This window comes from Suncus etruscus, chromosome 12 (genome assembly GCF_024139225.1).
Source record: "Suncus etruscus isolate mSunEtr1 chromosome 12, mSunEtr1.pri.cur, whole genome shotgun sequence".
In the NCBI taxonomy this organism is placed as follows: Eukaryota; Metazoa; Chordata; class Mammalia; order Eulipotyphla; family Soricidae; genus Suncus; species Suncus etruscus.
This window is the reverse complement of record NC_064859.1, coordinates 41,240,173-41,256,704: the sequence shown is the minus strand read 5'-3', so window position 1 is coordinate 41,256,704 and position 16,532 is coordinate 41,240,173. Positions and strand designations below refer to the sequence as shown.

The 16,532-nt window shown below is 50.7% G+C and overlaps 1 protein-coding gene across 1 annotated transcript in view; it reads right to left on the bottom strand.

The window, feature by feature from the left end:
• Positions 1 to 16,532, bottom strand: part of FAM178B (family with sequence similarity 178 member B) — a 119,311-nt gene that overhangs the window by 1,413 nt on the left and 101,366 nt on the right. Inside the window, 2 exon segments of the mRNA XM_049784593.1 lie at positions 2,155 to 2,338; positions 2,632 to 2,709. Of these exon segments, the coding sequence (XP_049640550.1) occupies positions 2,155 to 2,338; positions 2,632 to 2,709 (262 nt within the window).

Sequence of the window (16,532 nt, the reverse complement as noted above, 5' to 3'; positions counted from 1 at the left end):
TGAATACAGCAGGTGTGACCCCCCCCCCCAAAAAAAAAACAACAAAAGGAAACATACTCAAGAAATGACACTTTTATTTTTATAAATAGTATCGGTTGGCCTGAAAGTACTTTACTTTAGGGGGAATCTCTCTGGGGGAATCCATCTAAATTTAGGACATGAAAGAGCATGATCCTGCTCAGTAGTCTCCAAAGAGGCTCAAATCCTGGGGGAAGATCTTCCTGTCACCCCCATCACCTCTGCTGGCCCCCCAAGACCCACACCTCCCACACCCAGAGGTCAGGAGGGGCCAGAGAACAGAAATGGACTAGGAGACTGAAGGAGTGCACAGAGGAAAGGGGCATGCAGGGATCTCCTGGGAGCATAATGATGGACACCCCATTAGGGTTTCAGGGCCCTTGAAATGGAAAGCAGGCAGGCCAAGGGGGAGCAGAAGCTGTAAAGCAACTATCTTCAGAGCCCCACCCCCACTGCTAAACCCTGGAGTAGATTTCAGAGCTCAACAATAAACTGAATTAAGGGTAATTACAGCTCTGAATCTAGCCCGCTCTGTGGCACCTCCCCAGCCGGGGGCGGGGAGTGGGGAGTGGTCCCAGGTCTGGGCTAAACAGTTCTAGGGTTCCTGACAGCTCTGGGGGACCTGAGTGATTGCTCCACCTGAGGTTTATAGGCAGCTCTGGCTGGGACACTGGGTTCCAGACAGACAGGGTTGGGTCTGGAGGTGAGAGCAAAGGAATAAGAACTGAGGCTCAATGTGTGATGTGGAAAGGAGACTTTAGTTTGCACAGCAGGGCCTCATCAGAACAGGGCTGTGGGAGGCAGCTCTGAGCGCAGAGGCACAAGGATTCCTCAGCTGTGGTGAGCAAGGTGGACCCAGCACCTCATCATAGCTATTATCCACATCACTGGAGACCTTGCTGTCTCTTCCTCTGGTGTTTCCTCCTGGCCGCTGAGCCTTGTTTACTCCAGTTAAAGCAGGGCTGCCAATGCCTGCTCCATTAAGTGCTTTTCAATGGGCTGAAGTACTGGGCCTGAGGCAGAGGACAAAATCAGAATGATGGTCTGGTCTCAGGAGGCCCGTTGTCTCATGCTCCCATTACCCCAGTGTCTTGCAGGTTCCTAGACAGACAGGCTTTTGAATACTAGCTCCCTCCCCTCCCCACCCAGCTCTGCCAGATCTCCTCATGCTTTCACCAGGCTGGGATGGCCATAAGGGAGGTGGAGCCTGACCCTCAACTAGACCACGAATCACTTTTCCTCTTTTCTTGATAAAGAATTTCCAGCAAGAGAGGAATGTGATCTGGTTCCTTGGGGATTGAGGATGAGGTTGGCTCTAGGACTTTCTCAGGGACTTGTGAAATCTGAGCTCCAAGCCACAGCCTGTGGCCACTATGTCAGCTCCATGTCAGAGGTTACAACAAGGAAAGGACAAGCAAAAAGAAGGCAGGGAAAGCCGAGGGGCATTGTGAAGGGGGAGAGGGGCAAAAATCTCCTTAGACCCAGCTATTCCCCATTCAGCTGGGGGTGGTGTAGGGTGGAGGAGGAAGAGGACCCCAGTTGGTGCTGTGTGTTGGAGGGCTGGAGGCCAGGAGGCAGCTGTCGGGCAGGGCAGAATTGTGTGTGCCTCAGTCAGCATGCCTAGGAGTCGGCTTTGGACCTGGTTTTGACATTTGCATGCAGCCTAAGTGACAGGACAAGCTCTTATACCTCTCTGAGTAGTGCCTCTGTGAAACAGAACCATCAAAGGTAATCTCAGAGAGGCTTGTGAACTTGTGTGGCAAAGGGATTTTACTCAATAAATGCCAGTTGCCAGTGCATGTGAAGAGGATGGATGCTACAGTAGCAGCTTGGGCACCAGTGTAGCTCAGAGCAGCTAAGCAGCTAAGAGCCCTTAGCTGAGGTGGGTGGACAGGGTCACAGGACCAGTGGTCTGATGGACCCAGCAGGGAGCTTGTGTACCCTACCTGGTGCTACTATTCATAAACTTCCCAGCTCTTCCCTCTCAGGAGATTTTTTCTTTGCATTTACCCTGAAATTATCTTTTCTGTGCCACTGATCACCTCTCCCCACTGAGTTTCTTCCTTGAGGACCTAGGAGTTCACCCTGGCATGGCATCTCCCCCCAGCTCAGTAGTTTCAGTTGGGGTGGGCCTACAGCTCTGGGCAGCAATTTTCCCTCCCCCAGGCGTGGGGGCATCACCTAAGTCTGGCAGAGTGCCAACAGCTCCTGCCAGCAGATGTAGATCCTTGAGTTCCGTGCGATGCATGGCCTGGGGGTTCTCCCGGGTGTGGGTGCTGATACGGTGGTCAAGCTGCATGCACAGCAGCTGCAGCTCATCCTGCATAGGAGGCGGGGATAATAGCTGAGTCCCCTGAAGAAGCTGGGCAGGGCAGGGAAGGCTGGATGGGCTATAGTGGAAGTCGTGGGACACTTCTGTCTGCTTCCTCCTTAGCCCCTTTACCTCTCTGGGCTACAATTTCTGGCAGAGTTAGACAAATACACACACCCTGGCTGAGAACTCCTGTTAGAGTTAGACACACACTCTTGACAGAGTTAGACACAGACACACACACAGACACACACACACAAACACACACACACACACAAACACCTACCCGGCTGGGAATTCACCCACTGTTCATCAGTGTTATCCTGGCAGCTGACTACCACTCTGGCCAGTGTCAGCAGGCTGTGGCACAGGTAGCAGGCCTGCAGTGAAGACAAGGTGACCAGTGTGGGGAGGCCATGGGTCCCTCTCATCACTCTCCTGCTGTGGTGTGGGTCTCCCCCCTTCAGAAAAAAGCACTACTCTCTCACCCCCAGAGGTCCTGGCCTGGGCACAAGCAGGGTCCTCCGGTGTTGTTGCTGGGGCTCTCATCCACTACTGGGAGTGATGTCCTGGCAGCTGACCCCACCCTGGCTAGTCCTGTTGAGACGCACTGAGCTCTGGGCAGTGATGGCGTGTGTGGTATAACCAGATGCCACTGTTTGTGACAGGAGGCTATGCCAGCGGGTGCCCTGCTACTGCTCAGGAGGAGGGATGTGCCTGTCTGTCCTGAGTTACCCCACATGGATGGAAGCAGGCAGGCAAACAGGTGCAGCTAGCACATGTCTCCCACCAGCGTCCCTGAGAGAAAAGGTGAGAGGCAGATTCTTTCTGCAGGATTGTGGGGCTCCCAGCCCTCTCAGACATCATCACTTTGGAGAAGGGAAATAAGGAGGCACTGAAGACCTCCAGTCAAGAGGGGTGGTGTGCATGCCCATCTTAAGGGGTACACATGGTGCCACATGGTGCCCCAGAAACGGCCAATCTCTGCACAGATCCAGGAGGCTCTGAAGAGCAGAGATCGAAGCCTTTGTTGAGGGCATCTGACTTAATGAACTGGCTAGAGAAAGAGTACAAGGGTTAAGGCATTTGTTTTGAATGTGGCCAATCCTGTTTCAATCCCCACCTCAGGGTCCCCTGAGCACTTCGATGAGTGACCCCTGAGCAGAGAGCCAGGACTGAGCACCACTGGGTATGACCCCCCAAAACCAAATCAATTAAAACAGAAAAAGTGACTTGAACTCAAATGTCAGGTGCAAAAGCTCAAGGACAAAAGATTCTAAAGGCATGGGGCAGCCAGCACAGAAATGGTGGGCAGAGATGCAGCAAAGGGGACAGAAGGGCCCTACGCTCCCAGCCCTGGGATAAGTACTGCACCAGGTCAAGGAAGGCTAAGCTCTCTGGCTGTTCTCAGAAAGGGGAACCTAAGGGACATGACAGCATTGGCAACTCTTGCCAACTGGCAGCCAGGGAAACAGCTCCTTCGAAAAGCAGGCTGAGGCCTGTGTGTCAGACACTGAGCACTCTAAGTCATGGCCAGGCCACAAAGCTTGTACAAAGGCCACATATGGGCAGCTACACTGGACCCCGGCTTCTCCTTGGACTAAGGAGAAAGAGCCTGTCTGTGGCTCTGGGCATGTGTTTGGGGCCTTCAGAGAAGCAAGGCCTCCAAAGAATTTAGGGTCTGAGATAAAGACGACACTGGCAAACATTTTTACACAAATTAAAAACAAAAAAAAAAAACACGGGGGCCGGAGAGATAGCATGGAGTTAAGGCATTTGCCTTTCATGCAGGAGGTCATCAGTTCAAATCCCGGCGTCCCATATGGTCCCCCGTGCCTGCCAGGAGCAATTTCTGAGCATGGAGCCAGGAATAACCCCTGAGCACTGCCGGGTGTGACCCAAAAAAAAAAAAAAACACACACACACACACACAAAAAAAAAACACGAGACATCAGGGACAGGGTAGGGTAGAGATGCCAAACAGAATTGAGGGGCATAGGCCAGAAATAGGGCTAGCAGGGTAGGGCTCGGTAGTGAACAATAGGGGTGCCAGGACAGCTCTAAATTGGAGTGGAAGGAGACTGTGCACACCTTTGGGAACAGGGTACTGTGCCATTTTTGAGACACAACTTATTAGAGGCTAAATATCACTTTGTTGGTTTGTTTTTCGGTTCACACCTGGCTGTGTTCAGGCCTTACTCCTGGCACTGCACTCAGGGATTACTCTTGGCAGGAGTGAACCCAAGTCACCTGAATGCAAGGCCAGTGTCCAAACTGTTGTACAATTGCTCTGGCCAGAAAATAGCACTTTCTTGGGGCCGGAGAGGTGGCGCTAGAAGTAAGGTGTCTGCCTTTTAAGCGCTAGCCGAGGAAGGACCTCGATTTGATCCCCCTGCATCCCATATGGTCTCCCCAAGCTAGGGGCAGTTTCTGAGTGCTTAGCCAGGAGTAACCCCTGAGCTTCAAACGGGTGTGGCCCCAAAAACCAAAAATTAAAAAAAGAAAAGAAAAGAAAAGAAAATATCACTTTCTAGAAAAGTCCTAGACAGTCTTTGTTTGTTTTTTGTTTTGGAAGTACACCCTGTGGTGCTCAGGGGTTATTCCTGGCTCTTGACTCAGAAATTGCTCTTGGTAGGCTCAGAGGACCATATGGGATATCAGGGATTGAACCTGGGTCTGCTGCATGCAAGGCAAACACTATTCCTGCTGTGCTATTGCTCTGGCCCCCAAGCACTGTCTTTTAAAAAGAACAAACTACTTCTCTATAATGTGCTTTCTTCCTGCAATTAGAATACTGTGAAAGAAGTGTAAGATAATGCTAAGGGTCAGAAAGATTACACAAGGTTCTTTTTTTTTTTTTAATTATCTTTATTTAAACACCGTGATTACAAATATAATTGTAGTTGTATGATTACAGTCATGTAAAGAACACCCCCCTTCACCAGTGCAGGATTCCCACCACCAATTTCCCAGATCTACCTACTCCCCACCCCACCCACACCTGTACTCGAGACAGGCTTTCTTTTTCCCTCATTCATTCACACTGTTATGATAGTTTTTAGTGTAGTTATTTCTCTAACTGCACTTATCACTCTATGTGGTGAGCTTCATGTCATTAGCTGCACCTACATGGGAGGATGGGGGGAAGTAAGGGTTGGGACTGAGGCAGTAAAATATTAGAAATGAGCTTTGTAGGGCAGTATCAAGGTCCCAATACAAGATGGATATTATGGATATATAGAATATATGCACAAAATACTATCAATATGAAAACAAAGAGAAAAAATTTCCACTGACTGTCCCAATATAAACCAGTGCTAGAACAGCCTGCCCTCCTCCCAGAGTGCATTCCCATTAGTGTAGGGAGAGATGGGGGAAAGCCTGTTGACCCCTATAGAGTCCACCTAGACTGGTGCCCAGGGAAAGACTGAAGTCCAGGGGAGAAAAACCCTATACCTGGCAAGAGCTAGTCTCCAGAATCAAGGACGAAATCGGAAGCCAGATGTCTGACCGCCCTCCTCCCCATTCTTTTTGTTTTGTTTTGTTTTGTTTTGTTTGTTTTTTGTTTTGGTCACACCGGGCAGCTTACTCTGGCTCTGCGCTCAGAAATCGCCCGGGGACCATATGGGATGCCGGGATTGGAACCACCATCCTTCTGCATGAAAGGCAAACGCCCTACCTCCATGCTATCTCTTCAGCCCCAAGGTTCTTGGTGCTCAGGGGTTACTCCTGGGATACACCCGGTGATGCTTGGGGGTTACTCCTGGCCTGCACTCAGAAACCACTCCTGGCTCAAGGAACCACATGGGACACTGGGGATCGAACCCAGGTTAGTTCTGGGTCAGCTACATGCAAGGCAAACACCCTACTGCTGTGCAGGCTCGGGGGACCATATGGGATGCCGGGATTCAAACCACCATCCTTCTACATGTAAGGCAAATGCCCAACCTCCATGCTATCTCTCTGCCCTGCCAGGAGCCATTTCTGAGTGCATAGCCAGGAGTAACCCCTGAGCATCATAGGGTGTGGCCCGAAAAACAAATCCAATAATTTAAAATGAGGTGATGCTGGGTGGGGGAGGGGCAGAGAGATAGCACAGTGGTAGGGCATTTGCCTTGTATGCTACAGACCCAGGACGAACCTGGGTTCAATTCCCAGCATCTCTGAACCTGCCAGGAGCGGTTTCTGAGTGCAGAGCCAGGAGTAACTCCTGATCGCTGCCAGGTGTGGCCCAAAAATCAAAAACCAAAAGTAAGACATGATGCCAATGATCACTAACTGATCCTGACTGGATTGGGGAGAAGGCCAGGCCTCACAGAGCCCCTGGACCTCAGCAGACCTCTGAGCCAGATCTCCTGAGCCAAAGAGCCAAGGCTTGATCTCAGGCTGGCAGAGGAAAGGGCCAGTTGGGAGGCGAGGAAGTGCGAGGAGATGGCCTGGAAGGGGTGGGGCAAAGCCCAGAAGAGAGAAAGGATGCCTTCACCCCCAAGTGCTCAGGCTTCTGTGACACCTTCTGTACTTTCCTAGGCCCCTGCACTGTGTAACCAGAAGAAGCAAGAAAGGACTAATCCATAGTCAGCCTGAAACCCTGCACCCCCACAGTTTCCTGACCCTCTATCCCCAGCAGAACTGGGTAGGGAGGAGGAGAGAGAAGAGAGAGAGGAGAAGGAGAGAGAGGAGAAGGAAGAAGACAGGAGAGAGAGAGAGAGAGAGAGAGAGAGAGAGAGAGAGAGAGAGAGAGAGAGAGAGAGAGAGAGAGAGAAAGAGAGAGAGAGAGAAAGAGAGGAAGGAGGAGGGAGGGAGAGGGAGGGAAAGGGGGGAGAGAGGAAGGGAGAGAGTGTGAGAGAGTGAATGTCAGTCAAGATCTGAAGAACAACGTAGGAAATCTACCACAGGGCTTTACTGGGAGAAAAAACTGTAGACTGTGGATATGAAGTTTCACAACTTTGTTTATGCTGATTCCCATAATTGAACCTGGAGGGAAAATCCCGGGAAAACTGGAACTGGGAAAGTGCAGGGTGTGTGTGTGTGTGTGTGTGTGTGTGTGTGTGTGTGTGTGTGTGTGTGTGTGTGTGTGTGTGTGTGTGTGTGTGTGTAGGGTGTGAGGGGTGGTATATGTGTAGGGTGTTTGGGGGTTGTGTGTGTGTGTGTGTGTGTGTGTGTATGAACACTGATGCGTGTTCTGTGATGTGGTGAGCGGGAAGTGGAGACTGGTATTAAGGAAAGGTAGTTCTGAGAAAAGCCCTGGTAGTCACACTTAATACAGAGACTTTCCCTGGAAGGAGGCCAGGGTGTAGTATTTCCTCCAACAGGAGGGTGACCCTGGCACCAGGCCTTCTTGAGGGGAGGCCTCTAAGGAAAACGGCTCTAACCTCAGGAAAAGGGTCAGATATGCACTTCACACGTCTGTAAAGCCCCTCTTGGGGTAGGGGCACCCAGGACTCAGTAAAAGGGAAAACAAGGTTTTCTCTAAATCTGCTCTGACCCAGGCCAGAGCAGAGTACAGTGCTTGGGGCACTTACCTTGCATATAAGCAAACCCAGATTAGATCATGGCATCTAATACGGTTGTCTGAGCACAACAGGTGTGGCCCCACACACAAATTAAGTTCTCTCTGACCTGACTAAGGAGACAACCAGGTGCTGTAAGGTCTGCTGGGACCCTAGCCCTCACCTGGCCTACCCTCTTCCCCACTCTTATCCTGCTTTACCTGAGGATGCAGAAGCAAACTTAAGTGGATCTAGCAGGAGATGCAGACAGAGGGGAGGGAAACCTCCTAACAGCCAGGTGTGCTAAGCTTCCTGCTCTGTGACCAGCCCCTGAACTCAGCAAGCCCCATCCTGTTCACTGTCACCCTGACACCTCAGGTTCCATATTCACTCCCTTTCAAGTGTAGAGGGAGGCTGAGGCTGAAGTAGGTTGCCCCTGTGGGTCCCATTTCTGCATGGCTACTGTGACGTAGCCTTCCTCTCCCCATGTCTCTCTCCTCAAGGAATGTGGATGGGGGGATTAAGGAGGATTGGGCCATGGTCTACACAGACCACCCCTGTCTCCCTAGTAGGATATGAGTGGAGAATGGGCACTCCCATGGGAGAGGGGACCAGGAAGTCTGTCAGCAGTTTGGGGAGAGGAAGACTGAGTGAGCATGGTGACTGGGACATGCCTGAACCCAACGCTGACAGGATAGAACTGTGCCTTGGTTGCTGCCAGCAGGGCCTGCAGCATCCACGTCCTGGAGCTCCGGGAAGCTGTGGGAAGTTCTGAGCCTGAATCTCCTTCCTAGCCCAGAACCTCAGACCCCTAAAGAGTACGCCACCTTCCCTCAAGATCAAAAAGAAGTGATGGGCTTGTCACTTATGAGCAGGGAGGGGGGTGATGGGGCCCCGGAGCTGGGAACCCCCAATCCAGTGCTCTGTGAAGCTTCTTTTGTAAGATGAGACAGATAAGGAGTGGACAGTTCCCAGGAAATGTTTTAGAAAATTCCCCTCCAGCTAATGCCAAGGGTGTGACCTAGATTTTTTGCTCAAAATAAAGGCAGAAGGGAGAGGGAAAGGGGTCCCAAGAAGCCCTTCATAAGGCTCAAATGGGTCCAAATGCAGCCTCTCACCTCTCATGGGGACCTCAAACTGAGTCCAGCTTTCCCCAGTTCACAGCTAGCTTTTTCCTAGACTCTTGAGGCAGGGATATATATAGTAGGGGAGGAGGGGTGAACAGACCTAGCCAAAGGCAGAAGCTCTGTGGGACCAAGTACAGCCATTCTCTGGACCAGATGCTGGGATCAGGAACACTGCTGATAAGATAGGTCATAGGACCCAAAGTCCATGCTACCCTCAAACCCCTCAGATCAGCTGCCTCTGTTTGTTCCTCTCCTTGCTCCTGGTCTCCAGGATCTGCATTCACTCAGCACGATCTCAAGGGCTTCCAAGTCCAGCCTGGCTTGCTGACTGGGAGGGGAAATCTGCTATGGTGTCTTCTCCTCTTGTCTGGCTCTGTTGACTGCACATCCCAGTACCAGTCTGGTCTAGGAAGGGCTAGGGATGTGTTAGCTTCAATGGCAGTGCCAAACCCAAGGTGAGAGAAATGGGGTGTTCAGGCTTCTTTTTGTTTTTGTTTTTGTTTTTGGGCCACACCCGGCTGTGCTCAGGGGTTACTCCTGGCTGTCTGCTCAGAAATAGTTCCTGGCAGGCACGGGGGACCATATGGGACACCGGGATTCGAACCAACCACCTTTGGTCCTGGATCGGCTGCTTGCAAGGCAAACGCTACTGTGCTATCTCTCCGGGCCCCAGGCTTCTTTTTCTTTTGTAACATGAAATTTAGCACATGAGTTGCACGAGGGAGGGCCATTTCCAATCCCCAGCACACGTGGGGCCCTGAGCAATGTTGAACAACCCCAGAGCACTGAACCAGGAGTAGCACCTGAGAACTGCCAGATGGGGTCCCAGAAACCAAAACAAATTAGATAGCACTACTTTCCAGAGTCCTCAGAAAGTTGCTTTGTCTGAGATCACCATCTAACTGGACAAAGGGGTATGTATGAGTGTGTGTGTGTGTGTGTGTGTGTGTGTGTGTGTGTGAATGAGTATGCTTAACCATATCTGTGAGTATATGTGTGTGAACCTGTGTGTATTTACGTGTGAGTCTATACAAATACATATGTGTAAGAGTTTGTGTGTAAGGCTTTGTTTATTTATGTGTATATGTAAGAATTTATGAGTCAAAAATAAGAATTTTTAGGTACTTATGTAAGTTGTGTGTGTGTAAGGGCATTTGACATTGGAGACAAACCCAATAGCAATGCAGGAAGGTCAGCAGGCCCAAAGTTTGAGCCCCAAAGGCACATATTGGCACTGTAGTCCAGGCTAACTAAATAACAACAATGATGATGAGTCATGAACAGCCTGAGTGAGGGCTACTTGCAGATCATAACTAGGTGCCTCAGCCCAGAGCACACCGAGCCAAAGCTCAGGGTTGGAGAGACAGCACAGCAGGTAGGGCACTTGCCTTGCACAAGGCTGAGCCAGGTTAGATCCCTAGCACCACACACAGTTGCCTGAGCCCGCCAGGAATGATACCATCAGAGTGCAGTTAGGAATAAGCCCCAAATGCTGCAGGGAGTGCCTCCCTCCAACAAAACAAAACATCAACAAAAATGAGATAAAGGGGGGGCCAGCCGGAGCAATAACACAGCAGATATGACATTTGCTTTGCATGTTGCTGATCCAGGTTCAACCCCCGATATCCCATATGGTCCCCTGAGCCTGCCAGGAGTAACTTCTGAGCACAGAGCCAGGAGTAACCCCCGAGGGCTCCCGGGATGTGACCCAAAAAACAATAATAAAAAAAGAGACAAAGTTCATCAGGCAGTGATTTCTCTGGAACCCAATCCAGCATAACCAGAAATGCCCTTCTCAGGGTGAACCCCGTTTGATCCATCCGGGAGTGTGGCACCTACAGAATGCCACTTCTTCCAGCTCTTAAGTGCACAGTGTATGACCCTACCCCTCCCGCACCCACTCCAAATGCTGTGCCTGAAGAAAGGTTGACATGGTGGAACAGATTAACACCCTTCCTGGGAAGGAGGAAATGAAAGGATACTTTAGCAAAACACTAGGAAATGAGCAGTGACATGACGGGGTCCCTGAGGGCACAGGGCAGGGAGGCCAAGGGACAGACGTCATAGGCAGGCCAGTCATATTCAGCCTGGGAAGGATGCGCAGAGCCTGTTTGGGCAAGGGGGTGGCTGACACAAGTATGGGGAACAATAAAGTGATCAGGGTAGAAATAAGGAGTTCGGCTGGCAGCATCTATACAGGAACAGCTTATTTCCAGCACTGTCCCAGTATATGGAGAGGTAGAAAATGTGGGGGACCCAGATGCATGCAGCAGCCTTCTTTGAGGGCCCACTGAGGTTCCAGAGAAAGTGGGCATGGAGAGTCAAGACCCTGAATGCACTGAGAAGGCTATAGGATTCTCTCTCCAAACCTGCAGCTCTGGCCCCTGGACCTCAGAATGAGCTTGGGGGTCTGGAAGACCAAGGCACAGAGGGGCCACTGGGAAAGAGAAGGAGCTGGAACAAAAGCAGAAAGGCCAACAACTCTTTTGCTCTTTTTTGGGGGTGAGGAGGCACATCCAGTGATGCTCAGTGATTACTCCTGGCTATGCACTCAGAAATCGCTCCTGGTGTGGGGGACCATACGGGATGCTGGGGATCGAACCTGGGTCAGCTGCATGCAAGGCAAATGCCCTACTGCTGTGCTATTGCTCTGCCCCATCTTTTGCTTTATTTATTTATTTATTTATTTATTTATTTTTGGGGGTCATACCCAGCAGTGCTGAGAAGTTACTCATTACTCCTGGCTCTTTGCTCAGAAATCACACAGGCTGGGGGAGGGATGTAGGTGATGCCGAGGATCAAACCCAAATCATTAATTAGCCTGCAAGGAAAACACCCTACCCACTATGTTATCACTCCAGTCCCTGGGCTAAGTGCTCTTTCCATGGAATAGCTGCACGGCAGCATCTGACCAATTCCTAGTTCTACTGGTGGCTATCCTCACCTGAGTGCCCCTATCCAGCTCACTCTTCCTTTCTGGCTTCCTGCTGGCCATGGCAGTTGGGGGTAGGAGAGGACATGCACAGAGGGGGATGTGGAGCAGGCTCTTCCTGCTCCTCCAGCAAGGTCGAGTCTATGACCTGGGTGGATCCGGGCCGGAAACTCAGCTCTGCTGCTCTAAAGGGATATATGTGTTCAGAATCCATGTTGGGAGCATCTTGTCTCCAGTGGGATGCTAGGCACTGGCAGGGGTCAAAGAGGACTCATTGAATGCAAACTTTTCAGCACTGGTTCCTATTTCAAAGCAATGGCTCACTCCCTCATTCTCAAGTCTGTGTCCTGGTATGGAATATCCTTTCTCATGAGGATCAGAGCCTATGCCCATAGCTTGTGGCTAAAGACCCAGAGGAGGCCATGATACATGTCAGGTTTTTGGGAATGCAGAGTCCTCCTTCTTCTGTTGTCAGTGTCCCAGGTGATATCCATTTTCCCAGACAAAACAGCCTGGACTCCAGGGGAGACTATAGGACTGGTGGGCCATTAATGCTTAACTACGTGAATGGCTACTAGGAGAGTGGGTGGACTGTGCAAGCCAACCAGCCTGGAAGTCCTGGGCAGGGGTGGTGGGGCAGTAAGGTAGGGTAGCTAGCCTGAGAACAGAGCTGAGGGCTACAGAGAGCTGCAATGCCAGGTTGCAGGCACTCAGCCCTGCCTCTGGCTGTCCCATTTCCCAGGATATATGTGTTTCTGCCACTATAGTGTTTTGGTAAAGACTAGGGAAAAGGGACAGGAAAATGTGAGCAGAAGAACAAAGGCTGTGAGTGGCAGGCCATGTCCTCCAAGAGAGGACAGCAAGTAAGGACATACCTGGTATGTGGCTGGGAGCAGTGGGACTGGTCATGCCTACTCTGAGGACAAGGTGAGAAAGGACTGGAGCACAGGCTTTGAATGCAGTAGGCAGTTTCCTTATGGCTCCTGGAGCACTGCCATGAAGTGAGCACAGAGCCACAAGTAGGATCTGAGCACTGATGAATGTTGCCCTCCCCCTCCCCAACTAAAATTGTACCAAAAGCTATTTTCTTCCTTTATTTCCAGCCCAGACCTCACATACAAGGCAACCTTCCTACCATGGCATTGACTGTGTTACATTTCTGGTGACCCCAGAAAGACCATGACTTGTCCTCAAGATGGCTGTTTATGTGGGAGTTTGTGTGTGTGTGTGTGTGTGTGTGTGTGTGTGTGTGTGTGTGTGTGTGAAATGGTGACATATCCAAAGGTGCTCAGTGCTTTTTTGTTGCCATTTAGACCCCACAGGCCTGTGTTTCCCAGAACACTACCTTTCACCCTGATTAGTCCTTAGCTGGCTTTGTGCTCAAGACTCACTCCTCATGGAGTTTGGAGATCAAGTAGGGTGCCAAGTTTTTGGGCCACACCCAGTGGATCACAAGTAGGTGCCAGGGATTGAACTGGGTTGGTCATATGTGAGGCAAGTGCCCTACCCACTGTATTCTCTCTCCAATCTGTTTGTGTTGAAGCAGCATACAAATAAATTCATAGGTCAAGTGAATAGACTGCCTTGCCCACAGAAATCCATGGGCAGGAAACCATAGGCCAGGCACTATAGGAAGGAGCAGCAGGAGCTAAGGACTAATCAGGGTGAAAGGTAGGGTTCTGGGAAACACAGGCCTGTGGGGTCTAAATGGCAACGAAAAGCCATGGGGATAAGGCATGGGGATAAGCCAAGGGAATAAGGACCCACTGAAGGGATGTGAAGGTACCAAGGAGCAGCTTTTCCTTAGTAAGAGGGGTGGGAGTGGGAGTGGGGTACGGGTGAGTGGGTGAGGGGGGTGGGGTACGGGGGTGAGTGGGATGAAAATCAGAGCCATGGGGGGCGGTGAAAGCATCGCAGTGGGGTGGAAGGGCAGGAGCAGGCACCCATGTGGGTGAAGATTCCAGAGAGCCTCAGGAAGATGGGGCTGCCAGAAGAAACCAAGCCACCCTGAATCACCCTGTCTCTTGACACCAGTCTATACTCAGGTCTTCAGCCTAAATTCCTGAGCCCCCAACACAGCTGTGAGGCATGAGGCATGGGCCCTGGAGGCATGAAGGTGTGCAGCCAGGCCTCTAACAGAACCCCTCAGTTCAGCTCCGTGCTTCCACTTAGAGGTTTGTTTCAAAGACCTCTGAAGTTCCTAGTACTAAAGTCAAGAGAAAGGAGTCGTGGTGACTCGCCACAGAGAAATCAATATCTGTTAGTCCTGAATATCAGTTTTCTGTTCCTCAAAGTTAGTCTGTTTCCTCTCAGTCCCCCTGCTCTTAGCCTGCCCAATGTTCCTCCACCACCATGGGGCAAGGCCATCCCAAAGTGTGGGTGAGGGGAGAAAAGAAGTGGGAGTGGGGGATGGGAAAGCTCTGGGGCCACTTGTGCTTGGGGAGGGGACACAGGAGGGCAGAGAGAGCCTGCCCCCTGCCCTCTCCACCTCCCCTCTCCACCTTAGAGCAGCAGGAGCTAAGCGGTGAAACTTGTTCATCAACTCTATTAGCACAGGGCACAACACAAAGATCTAGAAGATGCAACCCAAAACCTTGCCCAGGTGCTCTGTAGAAGTGCAGAGCTGGAATGGGCTCAAAGGAGTCTGGGTAGTTTATCCCTGAGCACCTGAGAACACAGAGCTGTCCCCCACTATAACAAACACAAGTCTCTGCTCCTCAATGCACATCCTCCTGCCTGGCTGGCAGACACTGGGCAGGGGTGCAGTCTGCCAGGGGAGCAAGGAGCGGCCTGTAGTTGGCCCTGCTGCCTGAGTGGTGGCCCAGGCTGCCTCTCCCCCAAAAGAAGGGACAGAACCTTGGCACCTTGGTTTAGCCCCAGCTCTAGGACTTCCCCTTTGGGGGAATTTTCGTTTACTTCCCACATAATGAACGATAGTTCACTTCCTCACCATTTCCAAATGAGCAAGATTTCCACCCGTCATACTGATTCTGGGTGAGGAAACCTTTCAAATTCCAAGGGGACCCATGGAACCCTCTAGCTCCTTCGCAGTAGCAGCTGTAAGCAAAAGGTCTGGGAAGCCTGAGCCAGAAACAACAGCAGAGCATAGTAAGCAGAACAGAATAGACTCATCAGATTTAGCAAGAGCAAAACAACCAGAAACGCGAACAGGCCAAGATGCTTGAGATTGGACAGAGGCAGTTAGAAAAAAAACAGGTCAAATCCAGTTTACGCAAGTCAGCTAAAAGGAAACAGAAAGTCCAGGAAAGTCCTGCTTCTGGGCGGGTTCTAGAAGGCTGAGAGGGTCACTTTGAGGGACAGAGGGAAAATCAAAACCAGTTATACAACGTTCATCTACACAGCAGCCAAAAACAGGGTCTTGGTCAGTGGTGCCAGGAAGGGCACTCAGTGAAGGAAAGCCATTGGGGCCAGCTCTGGGTGACCTTGCAGGATTGTTTGGACCTCCAACCTCCCAGCAGGGTTCTGACCTTGAGCTTTCTCCTCTCCTGTTCAAACCAAGTCAGCACAGGGGACTGAAAACTGGCTTCTTGCACAAAAACCTTTACTATCTGCAGGGGAAGACCTGGGCACATCATGTGGTGTTCAAGGCAGTTCCAGGGTCTGTACTCACTCCTGGCTGCTAATGGAACCATTGTCAGGTATGTAAGTGGCTTTGGACTCATGGAAGACAAGTTCTTTGACCTCTCTATGGGACCAGGGATATAATTTAAGGGAAGAGCACTAGCCTTGCACCATAAAAACAAAGGAGAACAGAAGAAAGAAGAGGGGAGGAGAGGGTAAAAAGGGGAAGTGAAGAGGAGAGAAGAGAAGAGAAGAGAAGAGACGAGAAGAGAAGAGAAAAGAAGAGATGAGAAGAGAAGAGAAGAGACAGGAAGAGAAGGGAAGGGAAGAGAAAGGAAGGGAAGAGAAGGAAAGGGAAGAGAAAGGGAGGGAAGAGAAGGAAAGAGAAGGAAAGAGAAGGACATTTGGAGCTGGAGAAACAGTTCAACAGGTTGAACATGAGATTTGCTTATGGGAAGTCCAGTTTCAATCTCTGGCACTGCATGGTCACCCAGCACTGCCAAAGTGACCCCCAAGAACAGAGCTAGAAACAACACCTGAGCATTTCTGTGCATTGCTGGTTATGACTACTAAAAAGAAATAAAATCAATTCACATAGCCCAGAGGACTAGCACAGACGTAATAGCTCTTGTCTAGCATGTGCCTATGTGGAGATAAGGGATTTTTTTTGTTTTTGGGCCACACCCTGTAGCACTCTGGTGTTACTCCTGGCTCTGCACTCAAAAATTGCTCCTGGCAGACTTGAGGGATCATATGAAATGCTGGGAATTGAACCCGGGTCTGTCCCAGGTCAACAAGCACCCTACCACTGTACTATCACTAAAGCCCTAAGATAAGGGTTCTAATCCCAGTACTGCAAATTTCCCATAAGCAAATCTCCAAGTGTGGCCTGAATACCCCCAGGCCCCTAAAAGTCCAATTTGGAGTGAGAGAGAGCACAGCCTGTAGAGCATTTGCCTCTTGGATGACCTAAGTTGGATCCTTAGCATCCCATATGGTCCCCTGAGCCCTGTCAGGAGTGATCTCTGAATACAGAGTAAAACCCTGAGCACAGCCCAGTTGCAAAAATAAAA